Source organism: Zosterops lateralis (assembly GCF_965231275.1).
Source record: "Zosterops lateralis genome assembly, chromosome: 11".
NCBI lineage: Eukaryota > Metazoa > Chordata > Aves > Passeriformes > Zosteropidae > Zosterops > Zosterops lateralis.
This window is the reverse complement of record NC_139771.1, coordinates 22,032,716-22,047,747: the sequence shown is the minus strand read 5'-3', so window position 1 is coordinate 22,047,747 and position 15,032 is coordinate 22,032,716. Positions and strand designations below refer to the sequence as shown.

At 42.9% G+C, this 15,032-nt stretch overlaps 2 protein-coding genes across 2 annotated transcripts; one reads left to right on the top strand and one right to left on the bottom strand.

Moving 5' to 3' along the window:
* Positions 1-558: 558 nt before the first annotated feature.
* MRPS25 (mitochondrial ribosomal protein S25) lies at positions 559-1,945 on the top strand. The gene is made up of 4 exons (XM_083869677.1): positions 559-733; positions 846-952; positions 1,230-1,317; positions 1,538-1,945. Exons 1-4 carry the CDS (start codon positions 600-602, stop codon positions 1,722-1,724), a joined length of 516 nt encoding a protein of 171 aa, XP_083725803.1. The 5' UTR covers positions 559-599; the 3' UTR covers positions 1,725-1,945.
* An 83-nt stretch (positions 1,946-2,028) lies between these two features.
* On the bottom strand, positions 2,029-14,784 carry RBSN (rabenosyn, RAB effector; the record flags this gene model as incomplete). Its single annotated transcript, XM_083869130.1, has 11 exons — positions 2,029-6,031; positions 6,936-7,010; positions 7,425-7,527; positions 7,958-8,044; positions 8,783-8,853; positions 9,262-9,503; positions 10,424-10,585; positions 10,680-10,725; positions 11,353-11,453; positions 13,219-13,362; positions 14,622-14,784. 11 exons carry the CDS (start codon positions 14,782-14,784, stop codon positions 4,949-4,951), a joined length of 2,277 nt encoding a protein of 758 aa, XP_083725256.1. The 3' UTR covers positions 2,029-4,948.
* Between the last annotated feature and the right edge of the window lie 248 nt (positions 14,785-15,032).

Sequence of the window (15,032 nt, the reverse complement as noted above, 5' to 3'; positions counted from 1 at the left end):
TTCCCGCCGCTCCCCTCAGGCTCCTCCCGCCGCTCCCCTCAGGCCTTTCCCGCCGCTCCTCTCAGGCCTTTCCCGCCGCTCCGCTCAGGCCTTTCCCGCCGCTCCCCTCAGGCCTTTCCCGCCGCTCCCCTCAGGCTCCTCCCGCCGCTCCCCTCAGGCCTTTCCCGCCACTCCCTCGGGGCCCTTCCCGCCGCTCCCCTCAGGGCCCTTCCCGCCGCTCCCCTCAGGCTCCTCCCGCCGCTCCCCTCAGGCTCCTCCCGCCGCTCCCCTCAGGCTCCTCCCGCCGCTCCCCTCGGGGCTCCTCCCGCCGCTCCCCTCAGGCCTTTCCCGCCACTCCCTCGGGGCTTTTCCCGCCGCTCCCCTCGGGGCTCCTCCCGCCGCTCCCCTCAGGCCTTTCCCGCCGCTCCCTCGGGGCTTTTCCCGCCGCTCCCCTCAGGCTCCTCCCGCCGCTCTCCTCAGGACCCCGCGCGCCGCCGGGAACGCGCACAGCGCGGGCACGGCCGGGCAGGGCCGGGCAGGGCCGGGCACGGCGGGGGCGGAGCTCCGCCGGGGGGCGCTCGGGAAAGCGCCTCCCCGCCCCTTCCGGGCGCGCCGCCGCGATGCCGATGAAGGGCCGCTTCCCCGTGCGCCGGACGCTGCAGTACCTCAGCCAGGGCGATGTCGTGTTCAAGAGCTCGGTGAAGGTGATGACCGTCAACTACAACACGGCGGGAGAGCTGAGCGAGGGCGCGAGGTGAGCGCGGGGCGCGGCGGGAGCGCGGGCTGCCCCTGCAGAGACAGCGGGGCTGGCGCGGGCCGCGCCCTCCGCAGAGACGACTCTTGTGTGCTTCTCTCCTTCTTTCCAGAAAGTTCGTGTTCTTCAACATCCCCCAGATCCAGTACAAGAACCCCTGGGTGCAGATCATGCTGTTCAGGAACATGACGCCCTCGCCGTTCCTCCGGTTCTACCTGGGTGAGTGGCGGGCCGCGCGCGGGTCGGGGCCCTCGGTGTGTCCTTGTCGCTCGGACCCGCCCCGGCGGCACCGGGGAAAGAGCTGCTCCATGGAAAAGAGCTTGAGCCGTTTGCAGCTCCCCTAGACTCGCCCGCACGGAGATTTTGCTTTTCCACTTAAAATACTGCGTTGCACATTAACTGCAGAAGCAAAGCAGATCATTCATTCGTGTGCGGTTAAATCCTCTCTGAACAGCGTGGTGTCATTTGATACACTATTGCAAATTTTTCTTGACAGACAATGGAGAACAAGTTTTGGTTGACGTGGAAGATAAAACCAACAAGGAAATAACAGAGCACGTTAAAAAAATCCTGGGGAAAAGCAAGTAAGTAGCATGCAGTAAGCTAACATATATCTAGCATACATAACACAAACTTCTGTGGAATGCAGAAGGAAATACCACTTTTTCCAGACAAAACTGACACAGGCAAGGTAAAGTTCACAAGGCGGGAACTGTACATCTTTCTGATAATCTGGGTCCAGGGAAGGGAGAGGAGGTATTGCAATTCAGACTTCTGATAGTAACAAACAGATCTCTTTTCTAGAGAAACGCTTGAAAAAGAAGAAAGAGAAAGGAAAAAACTGTCACATCCAGCAACCTTTGGGCCCAAGAAGTATCATCTGCGAGAATGCATGTGTGAGATTGAAGGCCAAGTTCCCTGCCCTGCTTTTGTACCACTGCCCAAAGAGATGAGGGGAAAATACAAAGCTGCTATGAAAAAAGAGGCATGAGCCTGACATTTCAAGATCTCAAGTCATGCAGCTGTTTTTCCTCAGGACTGGACAATGAAGGTGCTTCAGTGAGAGACAAGAGCCAACAGTTCCTGGGAACAGGAACAAACCAGTTCATTCGATACAGACAACTCTGTCTCATAAGCCTTCTTACAGCTACAACTACAGTAATAAGTGAAAAATAAATAAAAGTTAAAACTAGACAAAAAAACCCTGTGGTTCTACAAAGTATTGCAGTCGACACTAGTCAAAAATTACTAGTCTTATTCATGCCTGCAGGTAACCAATTATGGCAAAACCAAGATCATGTTTTCTTTGGCATAGAGAAGCTAGACTAAAAATTTAAATCTTAGAAACAGCGCAGAATTCAGTAATTTGTAGAAAGTGGTGCCAAAGTCCATATTATACTAATCAAAGACAGACAAATGATGACATAACTCCAGTCTCAACTGATTTTTCCTAATTTATGCGGTTACATATCAGAAACAGTTCAGAGTCTCATTTCCATCAATATACAGCTTTGGCCATTGATACTGCAGCTCTGAGAAGCACTGATCAAGTCAGGAACATCAGCAGGAAAGAATAATTGGGCAAATTGCTATATGAAAGGTAAGTTTTACAATTATCAAAAAAGCCCCTTCTAAGTCGTCAAAGCTTCTGCTTCACCAAACAATTACACCATACCTGTAATAGGTATAAACATGACAGATGGTACAGACATCAGGCTTATATGTACAATCACTATAGAACTGTACTGCAGCATTTCTGAACTCACAGTTGAATACAACATTTCACATTGATTCAAGCATCCTGTACAAATTGTCAAGGACAAACACAGCACAAAATAAACATCTTGTTTTATTTCATCTCTTTTTACAAAGTTTTCATACAGAGTAGTGCATGCAGTTGTAACAAAAGTCAATGCTAATTAGTTATTGAGCTTTATGCTTAAGACATTTTCATTCCCTTGTGCCTTGCAAGCCTCACAGCAGTCTGTATACCAGCAAAGGTCTTCACTTTGGAGATGATTTTAGTATTAGCTGTCTAGTCTATCACATTTAACACTGACAAAGATCATGAGGTATACTAGTCTGTTCCTGCTTGTAAAAGTAATGTATTACATATACAATAAGAATACTTCAGTTATTAGTGTATTACCAGAAAATATAAACAAGGCAGGATAATTGCAAGAAGGAACAACTTCTTAATGTGAAAACTGAAGCCACTGAAACATTTTTTTCATGTTGATACCTAAAAAAGCATTAGGTTAGAGCACAGGAATCAATCCTCCTGACTGTCAACCAATTCTGTCCTAAGTAACTGCCTTATATTATCTCTCTTAAATAATTCCAGGGATTCTGTTTAGCTGTCAACAGTTTTTGCTGCCTTCATGAATCTGGTGCTAAGTACCTGTGTTCTGGTCAAGACCTTTCAGAATCCTCGGTTCTCTCTTCTACTTGGTGCAAAATAACACTTGGGGACTCAAATCAGCTCCAATAAAACATCAGTATAAGAACTTCATGGTCTTAAGCCAACCTCTTCTACACACCTTTCAAATCCAGTTTCAGGCTACACCAGACAGACCATCAGGTATCCTTGACTTGAAAAAGTCAAGCTGGTCTGAGTTAGTTCAATCCCAAAATATGGTATGAAGTGAGGATACAGGTGGTTTAGTATTTTTAAGCAACAGTTCTGCAAGTCCCTACCTTCACTTACTCACAGCCAGGAACAAGAGTTCCTGCTCTCTAGGTAAGAGTTATTTGTTTCTGAAATCTTAAGCAGTGCTGGAGTTACAGCTACACCAATATCAGAGACATAATTAGAATATATGTCCCATTCCATAGAACTTCACACTTTTTGTGTAAGCCCACTACTGTTAGTGCTATACAGTGTGATCTGCCTGATTTTCCTCTATTTCAGCTTTAAATAAAGAAACCCTTTCAGATTAACTCACCACCACCAGTGCTGCAGTCATTCTTGCTGATGGATGGGCCTGTGCCTCTCAAAGATAAAAATTAAAGCAGTTCACATTTAATCCTTCTCAAACCCCCTGCATTTGCCCAGCCATAGGCCCTCCTGCATCACAGCTACTTGCTGTCACCTGGTCATCCACCAGGCCACAGGATCACAAGAGGTCTTCAATCCGAAGTTCCTTATTTAAAACAGATATGCCTGATTCTCATAAAAACTGAGGGGAATCTAACAGGAGATAGAGTTGCCATTTGGCACTATTGCAGGCACAGACTTTGTCTTCCAGCTTTCACAAACTTCCAGTGGCATCTCAACTTTCCATTATAAACAAAATTTTTTGTTGCTTGGGTGCTACAAAAAAGTGTTCCAGTCTCATAATCATTCTGTAACCCAGAGGATTTAAAGGAATGTGTAGATTCTGTAATGTAATTAGCAATAACTGGAGGCTCACCCTTTATATTACAGTTAGAAGTGGCCCTGGCCTGATGCTCCTTTCCCTGGAAATGAGGAAATCCTTGCTCCCTGAGGAGCAGGTCTGAAGCCAGCATGATGCTATGACACCATTGTTTGCGCTCAGAGCAAATGGAAAACCAGAAGTGATGAAAAGAAGCATCCAAATTTTACTTGAGAAGCTTTATACAGACACTAAAAAGTTACTCATACTAAGATCAGTTAGAAAGTTCTCAGTCTTAAGATCCCTTTTATGTATTTATCAGCATTGCACAAACTTGATCTGCAAGCCTGTAGATCCAGCACCCCGGAGAATTACAGCAGCTCTTTAACAGCATGTTGCCAGAACACCATTACCAGTTCAACTACCTTGGGTCAGGAGGGGATGAAGAAGTTTCAGAAAAGTTTTCATCTCTTTTTAGTCAAAGCCACACTTGAAAGGCCAACAGTACAGCAGAAAGTGGGAAAGAGGGCAAACAACATTCCAACCACTTCCACATCATAGTTCCCTATTAGCACTTAACCCCTGGACCAAAATAAGCATTCAGTAAGACCAGTTAGCATTAAAAGTGCTGCAAAAAGTTATTTTAAAATTTCTTACCCTAAGCTTTTGAGACCAGCAGCATTCCTCAGTAATTCTTTCATCACGACTCTGTAGTAGTGGCAATGTCTAAATGAAAGTGCTTTAAAGTCAGGATTCTCCCAATTCCCTCTTGTGATGATCTGTATTCCTGTCCACAGTATCTGCTTTACCTTCCCATACTTAACAGCAGACTGAATTATTACACAGCCCTATTGCTGCTTCAGCAGTTAGATTTCTCCTTCTGCTTTGCTAATGTGTGCTTCAGTTCCTTTAAGTTCTCTGTCAGTACCTCCACCTCATCCAGTCGTCCACTGTGTTTGGCATCAAATATATAAGCTTTAATATTATCTATCTGTTGGAGAAGCAGCTCTTCCTCTATAGCCTCCTCTCCAGAGATCTCACTGCCATCCTCCACTTCAAAGGGATTGATAGAGGATCCCTCTTCAAATGGATTCCCTGAATTCCAACTGCTCCCAGGCTTTTCAAATGGATTTTCATCCTCTTCAAAGGGGTTTAAAGTACTGCCAGGTGCTCCATTACTTTGTTCCTCCTCGTCCTCCTCACTTTCAAATGGATTATATTCTTTTTTATCACTTTGCTGAGCTGTGTTAGAGAAAGAAACCACTGGAGAGGTGTCTTTGGCAAATGGGTTAGTGGGATCTTCCTCTACCTGTGGTGTATCTGCTTCATCCTCAAAGGGGTTTAGAGAGGCTGGCTGATCCTGGTCTTTGTCACACTGTGGGGCATTCTGGGGTTTGAGTGTGAAGGTCTCATGCCCTTTAGCTTGCAGCTGCTCAACAGCAGGAGTTTCAAAACTTGTGTCCCCTCTGATCCAAGTAACATCCAAATGCTGTTTGACTTCTCTGAAGTCTAAGGAACGTGTCCTTGAATGCTGAGACAAGAATTTATGGTGCTCTCTTTCCCACTCTTTTTCACGGAGGACCTGAAGTTCTTCCCTCTGTATCTCTTCCTCTTCTGCCTGTTTTTTAGAAAGCTCAATAGCTTTCAGAGTTTGTTGTTGGTCATATTCATCCTGAAGCTGCCTCAGGTTCTCTTGCAACGTGTGGACCTCATCTATCCTGTTAGCTGCCTTTGCTTGCTTAATAAAGGATGTGATATTGTCAATCTGCTGAAGAAGTGGGTCTGCTCTCTCACTCTCTCTTGAAATGCTAGATGTGGGTAACCAGCCTTCAGATTTTCTGACTGTTCCTTTTTTTATGTGAGTTTCATCACCATTAACTGCAGATGCAGATACAAACTCCTTCTGCTTTTCCTCTTGTTTTCCCTGTGTTTCAAGAGCAATCTAAACCAAAAAACATGTAGTAAGAAAACACCATGAGCTTGAAAATTTTCATTTTAAGTATCCATAGGTACAAGTTCACTGATCTTAAGACATTGCTGGCTGATGCTAAAAGGGATCAGCTGCCATTTTGGCTATTTGCCAAAGAAGATTCTTACTCTCACACCCTTCCTTACATGCTTCTCATGAATTTGTGATGATACTGATGAAAAACCCATGACATCTGTCTCTACAAACTTGAGGGAAAATAGGACTAACAATTCTCTTTATAGAGGAAAAAAATGCCTAATACAACTGTGCAAAGAGTGGCCTAGATTGATTTGGACATTAATTGTATCACATATGATTACAGCAGAGAGCTGTAATAGGACTTCAGTGTTTAAGGTCACTGATATCACTGGCGTTTGGAGTGGGATGATTCTTATTTCTCAACTTATACCTCAAGATGAAGTTGGCTTTAGTTTATAATTAATGATGTCCTCCCTCCTAAAGGAAAAAAAAGCCCTTCTCCCTGCAGAAGCATCCTTATTCTAGTATGTCCTTTCCCACCAATGAAAGAACTTTCCAAATTCTACTTATATGAGTGAATTCCTGAACACAATTTCGAAGTCAGTGTAACACACTCACTTCAGGGCTTGCTCTGCATGCACTGCAGGAGAAACAGCCCATGCACCCAAGTCCCTGCTGCTTTCTAGAAGTGTCCAGCTCTGTGCCCACCTACTTCTGTTCTGGGCAGAACAAAGCAGCAGCTAGGCAAATGCCTGGAAAAGGGGATGGGATGATACAGATGAAAAAATAACAAACTGAAATCCAGTGTTGAAGGCAACTACTCATACCCACAGAGCTCCCAGGCTTACATCTATGAAAAGGCCTGATCCAAGACATAACAGATCCCAACCTGTCTTACCATATGCAGTCTTTTCTTCTTCAGTTCTTCATACTGATCCTTGGTTGGCAGGGACATTAGGCCAAGCAGTTTTTCCTGGCAAAAATGGAAACATTTACAGTATTGCTCGCAGGTATTCAGCCTATTTTTCAAGTCATTGAAAAGAGAGATACTACCAGCAGAAACCAAAGATGCTTCTACACTGCAGTCCCTTCTACACCTTTGCTGCCATAGCTGCACTGCTGGGTGGGCTCACACCTCAGCAAGAGGAAGAGCCAAGGCTCACAAACCTCTTGGGTTCCCCTGGCCCAATGTTGCTCTGAGGGCAAGACCTGTGTTCAAGACAGCTTATTTAAGGCTATCATAAGTCATTAGGGGAACTACAGAAAATGCAGAAAACATATAGAACTAAGGCTCCTGTCAAAATAGTTTCAAACCACAGGGATGCCTGGCAAAGAAGAGAATGCTATCTAAAATGTACACTCATCTCACAGCATATGCTCTATTTACCTGAACAAAAAGTGTAGCTGAATATCTTATCATTCTCTGAAGTTGTAGTATTTTAGGATGAGGTTGAGGATCTTCATGCAAGCCTAGACTCAAAATCTTCTTACTGAATCAGAAAAAAACATACAGCCTCATCAGTTCAAAAACAAAATCAGGAAAAATGCCGCAAAAGCTGAGAGACAATATTGGATCAAAAACTTCTGATGCTCTTTTAGATAAACAGTTTTGGATATTACAATTTATAATGCTTTCCACTCCCAGCCTTAGAAAAACAAAGAAACCCCAAACAAACAACTCCTTTCCCCTAATTGATGCTGCTACTTGTTTCCTCTATGCTTAGTTATTCCTGCTGCAGAGGAATGCATGAATTTTAAGGCTGGAGAAGAAAGTAGAAATTGGTCGTGTACAGGAACAGCATCTACATTTTCAAATGCCCTTTACAACTGAGCAGAAAAATTGATCATCCATATAAACAGGAAAGTTGTAACAGAGATACATACATGCTGGGGGGAAAAGGGAGAGAGACAATCTTTTACCTTAAGGCATCTATAAATTCATACATTTTTTGAATCTCCACCCTCAAGTCATTAGCATGATCAAGGCTGTAGGCTGTTTCCCCAGCACTAAGGAATAAACAGAATTTTACTGTAAGTCATGCATCCAGTTAACAACACATAACAACACATACAATACTACTAGTTATCCCAAGATGACCAAGATTCAACAATGGTAAGAACTGCTAACATTAAAGGGCCTGAATGATTTTATTTCAAGCTCATGTTTAAAAAACCTTTTGTTGTGACAGGACTGGAAAATTAAAATCATTTTGTGAACATGAACACTTCATAGAAGATAACTGTATTTATTATTAAATACAATTTTTTAATCCTATATAGATTATGATTATTACTTTTATATATTATTACTTACTGCTCTAGGAGGAACTGTATTACAACACAAAAATGATCTGCTGCTGGCACTCCTTGGAAGCCAGAGCACCCCCAGCTGAGGACAGCAACAGTTTACTGCAGCTGTTTTGAAGAGGCTCATTTACACAAGAACCGTAGCCTTGTATTTCCTTTTTTTGTGAAGATGATGTGTCAAAGCATGACAGTAGTGCCTCACCGCAAAGCGGCTTTAAAAAAATTAACAAATCAAACAACTTCTCTGTATGCTACCATTAATAATTAATTCAATACTGCTTTATTTGAAGAGCATCCAGAAGACAACAGATAATGAAACACTGATTTTTCTTTTCATTTACACACTCTTGCAGCCTTAGTACACCACTTCCTTACACTTCCCACCCATTTAGAAGAAAAATACATGTATTCATAAACATAACCAGCAATGGGACTTACTTTAGTGATTCTGCCATCCTAATGTATTCTGGTGCCTTCTGGTCAACCTTCTCCATGCAGAGTCGGAGTTTCTTGTTACAATATTAAAACAAAATGTATAAAAAAAGAACTGACATTAAAACACTAATGCGAGAACATGCTGGCATGAATCTTCTCATGCTGCTTGTGCAGATTTAAAGTTAACCATGATGAAAGGGACTTTAACTACTCAGGAATTACAAGACCCTCCAGTTATCTCCAGAACAATATGGCATTGTCAGGAACAGAGAGAGACCCGCTGTACCCCTGCAAGGTGGACTTTGAATGGAGAAGCTGTTTGAATGGATGACTTGGACAACTTCTAGCCTTATATCTCTTCACCAACAAGAGGACCAACAAAAACTCTCATTAATACTAATCCAGGGAGTTTGTAGACTCTCCTGAAAAGGTATCTGGTGATCACTGCAGACATATACACTGTAGCACAGAGCTTGACTTACCTCATAGAGTTTCACAATCTCTGGTGTGTATTCTTTCTCATCAATCTGTTGCTCTCTTTTCAATAAGGTGTCTTTGCAGTGCTGACAACAACGGATTCGTTCATCATCCTTCTCCTCCAGGACAGAGCTGACGCTGCTCAGGCTGCTGATGCTGCCGCGGCGGGAGCCGTGGACGCTGCTGGGTGAGGAGTTGGGGCTCGTACGAGAGCCCAAGGCCTCTTTGCTGGCACTAGTGAGTTTGCCTGAAAATTGTACACAGGTCATTTTACAGTAACTGGAGAAGCCAACAGATTTTACTAACACTAACAAACTGCCCTTTAACAGAAACTTTACATTCAGGTGGTACTAGAAAACCAGTTTGAAAGAGTTTGCTGAAAGACACTCAAGGATTGCACGACAACCATGACTGCAAGTCAGAATTTGGGTCTTCCCCGCAAATCTTGCTGCATTTAAAACCAGCTAGAAAGCAGAACTGCTGAGCATCACCTATTTTGCTTATGCCTAGAAGTATTCTCATGTTTGAGCCTGCACAGTCACAAAACAATGTGTAGAACAGGCATGATAATGGCATCCAGGCATTGTGCTTGAACACTCTGAAAGGCACAGTTAATGTCATTCATGTTCACAGAAAATAGTCTCTTCTTCAGTGCACCAGATGAGAAAAATAAAAGTTTCAAGTGGTTCTTAAAGGCCTATACATGAATTTCCCTAAGTTGTTGTCCCAAGGTCCGACATTAGTACAATGCAGACAAAACTGGAAATATCCACAATATTCTTAAATGTCAAGAACCTTGGCAGCTCCTAAAGTTAATAGCTCCATAGTTATAGTACTCAGTAGAATAAATAATAGCTATATTTACCAGGAATTACTACTTTTTTACTACTTACTGTTTATTTATTTACTATTTATTATTACAACTATTACTTCTAGTAAATTTTTCAGTGTTATGCAACACTTTCAAATCTGAAGAAGGATCAGAGACAAAGAATGGAGAAATCATTCCTTGTATTCTGTTTCACAGACAAGTGTCTACATGAAACTGAATGGAAGTTTTCTGCAGAACCAGACTATTACCAGCATGTATTTTTCTAATGGCAAAAAGCCAAGATGTACCCAAAGTGAGCTTCTAAGAAAATGAAGAATTAACTCCACAGTACTTACTTGCCAATGGAAGACTGACAAATTCCATGCACTTCTTGCACATGATAGACCCGCAAAGGCGGCAGTGATGACGTCGGTTTCGGATACTGAACTTGGTGCCACAGTCTGGGCAAAATGGAACATCCTGATCACTGACCCAAGGCACAACAGACTTCTCTATAGCTGTGAGCAGGAACACACACCATGTAGGTATTCAATTAATTCCCTACCTGGTTAAACTATAGGGGCAAATAGTCTCAGGTAAGCTCACACTAACCTCTTATTTTAGCTGACTCAGTGCTTGCTCTGTCAAATGATGTAAGCTGGTAGAAAACAAACAATATATTTAAGAAAATTTTACTTTTGCAAGGAAAAAACCCAACACAATTCAGCCCAACCCAACAAGTAAAAGAAACCTGGCATTTTTAAGAGAGAGGAGTTTCAGCTGGTTTTACACCAGACTTATGCAGCTTTCATATTTTTTCTAATTCCATATTAATACCAGCACTAAATAATGACTTGTCAAACATGTACAAATTAGCACATTTTGCACATAATCCTTACTGCAGCCAACATTACTCCATCTGAGCCAAAATGCAGGTGTACCATTGACAGATTTTGAACAATGAGAAGCTGGAAGAATCATGACAAAAATTGGGGAGCAATTTAGTAAAGGAAAAGATGGAGAAAATAAAACAGGAGAACAGATGGTTCATGAAGCATGTGGAAGTAGCAACTCAGCCTGAAAATGCTGCATAGAACCAGAAATCATACCCACGGCCCAGGGTCAGACCATGCACAGTACTAAGGTAATGTGTGAAGAGAGTTGTAGTTTAGTATCCTTTAAAAAGTGTATTCCTAGATAAACGGGCACCTTTCATACTGAAAAAGAATTTTTAAAATCTAGGAAACATTTACAAGACTGGAATATTAAAAAGCACCAAATTTACCTTCTCTAACCTGATTATTAACTTATTGACTTCAACAACATAGTGATCAATCCTGGCTGCTCGGTGTTTCTTGAATTCAGAAAGATGGCTTCTCATAGCACCTGCAAGGATAACAGAAAGCTGTCTTGGTCACCCAAGTACTCTCTATGGATTTAAATGACACTTGAAAGGCAGGTGTCTCTTCACCATTCATTTCCCATGTTCAAATTCAATTTTAAAGACACAATGGAATCCTACATTTTCACAGTGTTGCTGTAAATAAAACATGCAGGTTAAAGACTAATCTTCAGGTTAGCAATAAACACTTTTACTGCAGAAAATAAGCAGCACTATGTTAGAGAGAACAGCTGCAACAATTTTCTTTCTCTGTCTTCATTTGTCAGTTACATTTGGTAAGCTGTTACCTACTAGTAGTGTTCTAAAAACCAACTCTCTTTAGTTTCCTGGCTACATGTTGAACAAAGGGAAGAGGCAAGCCCAAGGACTACTGGAGATCTATGCAGCAGCAATTTTGTTTCAGATTTCTGATCATCTCTACACCTTTAGGGGTCTGAATCAAATCCTTGATGACAGTTTAGATTTCTAGAAAACTGATCACCAAGTATTGAAAAGAACAATACAGCATCTCTTTAAGACATGTACAATTCACAGTTGATAATGTTGGTTTAAGATTACTCCTCTTCCAAGTAAGATGGGTGAGGTATTAAAAATCAAAGTTATAGACAAAAAACTAAACACCCTAAACCAACCAACCAACCAAATCTTCCAGCTGGTAGAACTCAAAATCAGATGCTGCTTTTTGATGCTACCTATGTAAATCTAAGAATCTCACTTTCTCACGCTAATGAACCAAAAAAATCTCCAAAGATGTATTCACAGTAGTGAAAGAGTCCCTCTGGGTCACTGACTTAAGCCACTGCTTTGGAGACACAATCCATTTCACTGATCCATTAAATTCCATGCCAAAATCCCTGAGGTTCATCTTCTCAACTCCCATCAGAAAGCAGTTCTCACCTCTCTAATGTTCATAAACCTTCTCCCTAAATTTATTCTTAGCTAATATTTACACTATGATTGTTGCTCAAATAGTTACAAAGTCAAAAGTAAAGTAATATACAGAACTCAGACCCTGCACACCCAGAGGACTCAGTCCTAGTCAGTCAGCACCATAGTGGAAACTTTCCCAGGATCCACAAGAGATAGTGTTGCTTTCTTCTCCAAAAACAACCACAGTATTTCAGGTATAGTAAAGGCAATTGCCAGTAGCAGTATTTATAATTATGGGCTCAGTCAGCTTATCCTTGAAATTCTAGAAATGCAGATTTATATTCAGAGGAGTGGGGTTGGTTTGGATTTTTTAGTTTGGTTTTTTAAAGTAAGCCCCCTTTTAATAAGGGTGATCACTACCTCAGATCCAAGGAAGAAGCTGAAAGTTTAAATCAATGGATAATCTTTTTATCAAATATGCAAAGTAACAGCTACTTTAAGTGTAGGCCAAAAGCTGGGGATTTTATAACTTATCTATTAATTAGTGGATTATCTGTTTTGTAAAGTCACAAGATGAAGCTAGTTGCACAGAGGTAAACACAGATTAAGGAGATCTCAGCAGCACAGGCACAATGACATGACAAACAGCTACCTGAAGGGCAGTTTGGGTACTGAGTCTATACATGTCTCTTCCTCTCCCCAGTGTGTTTTCCCCACACCCCACCCAACGCAGACCAGCTGCTCAAAGTCAAAGTGCAAACCATGACTCCCTGCTGTGCAGCACAGACACAATTCCAAGCCATTTCAGCAATACTGTAGCACTTTCCCAATTCAGATCATAAGTTATCCCCACTGTGAATTGCGTTCTAGCTCTCCTACCTACTTCCTGGGGCTCCCACATGTATGGATCTACTCCACCATAGCTGAATGACTCATACTGCTCCTGAGATCCAGAACCAGTTCTGTCATCATCTTCTTGTTTCAGCAATTTCTTCTTTGCTCTTTTGGCCTTTTGGACTAGATCTGAAAAGACAAACTCAAGTTATTTAACATGTCAGGCAGTCACCAAGTATTTATCATGTGAACACAGTATAGAATATTCCTCTTCTTTTAGCGGGAATCTGTTTCCTGGATAAGTTATCCCCAAAATATTCTTAGAACCAAAAGACAGTTCAGAGCACCACAGATGACACAAAATGCTCTCTGTTGTCTGTCATAAAGCAGCATGAGGTCTTAAGGACAAGAACTTTCCATTGTGGGACTTTACTGTAAAACAGCAGCATGTCTTAAACTGTGTGACCCGTCTCACAGCACGGGGCATCATGTAGTTTTATCTTAATTCTCATAATGCCCAATTATTTCCTTCAGATTCAAGGATGCTCAACACATTGCTTATCTTATTGCACAAATTTCAGTGTGCTTGTACACATAAATAATTTTTAAAGTACTAAATAGCCCACTGCTATAGTTAGAGTTTTGCCAAGAAAATTGATTAATACTTCAAAAGTCTATCTCAAGAGAAAAACAAACAACAACAACAACAACAACAACAACAACAACAACAACAACAAAAAATCAAGACTGCCAGGCCACTAGCATACTAAAACAAAACCAAATATTTTTGCAGGAAACCCACAGAATTATCACCAGTTTTTAAACATTTTTCTCTCAATATAAAATGACATTGCGTACACAAGGGGGTAAAAAAGGGAAATACCTTAGTAAAACAAAATTCAAAGAAATTTTCCAGACACTGCTCAAAGGTGGAAATCCATGACAGACAGGGAACACTCCCAGCATCTCCTGCCAGCTCCACCACCCACATGCTTTTTCCATGTTTTCCCAATAACAACCTTTCTTAACTTCACACTTTAACTACAACTACAGTTTTATCTACCGTCAAAACAAGAAATTAATGAACTGGAGCCTGGCAAGTACCAGAGATTCCCCAAATTCTCCACAGTCTTCAAGTAATTCTTGGGTATTCACTGCATTACAGTGTAATTCTGAGTTTTCAGAGAAAAACAAACAGAAAAACCCAAAAAGGCCAATAGTGAAAATCGTGCATCATATCAGACATTTGAAGAGCAATATCCTTCAGCACCTACTTTAGAATCAATTTATGAGAAGTATCGAGAGAAGGTAAATACTGTACTCGGCCCGAGGAGATTTAGGAAAGAATGGAACTGCATGCCTCGCCTGTAAGTCCCTTCAATTAATATATTATTGTCAGACATTGGGAGCACTGGGAGCAGGGTCAGGGGTTCCCGCGCCGCCCTTACTGCGGAGCTGCGCCCTGACGTCGCGGTCCTCGCCCGGGTGCTGCTCCTCGTAGTGCGCCTGGAGCTGCCGGAACGCCTGCAGGTCCTTCAGGCACAGCGGGCACAGGAAGCCCTCGCGCACCTCGCTGGGGTCCCCGAAGGCGGCCGGGCAGCCCGACGCCATCGCGGCCGCGGGTCCCGCCCTCACCGCCGGCCGGGCCGCGGGGGCCGCATCGTCCTGAGGCGCCGCCTGAAAGGAACCGGGACAGCGCCGGGCACTGGCGGCGGAACGCGGGGGCGGGAAGGGCCCGGACTGGCTGCGAGCCCCTCCTGGTCCCGGTCCCGGTCCCGATCCCAGCCCCGATCCCAGCCCCGATCCCGGCCCGCCGCGCGCCCCCGCGAGGCCCGGCCCAGGCAGGGGAGCGGCCGCGC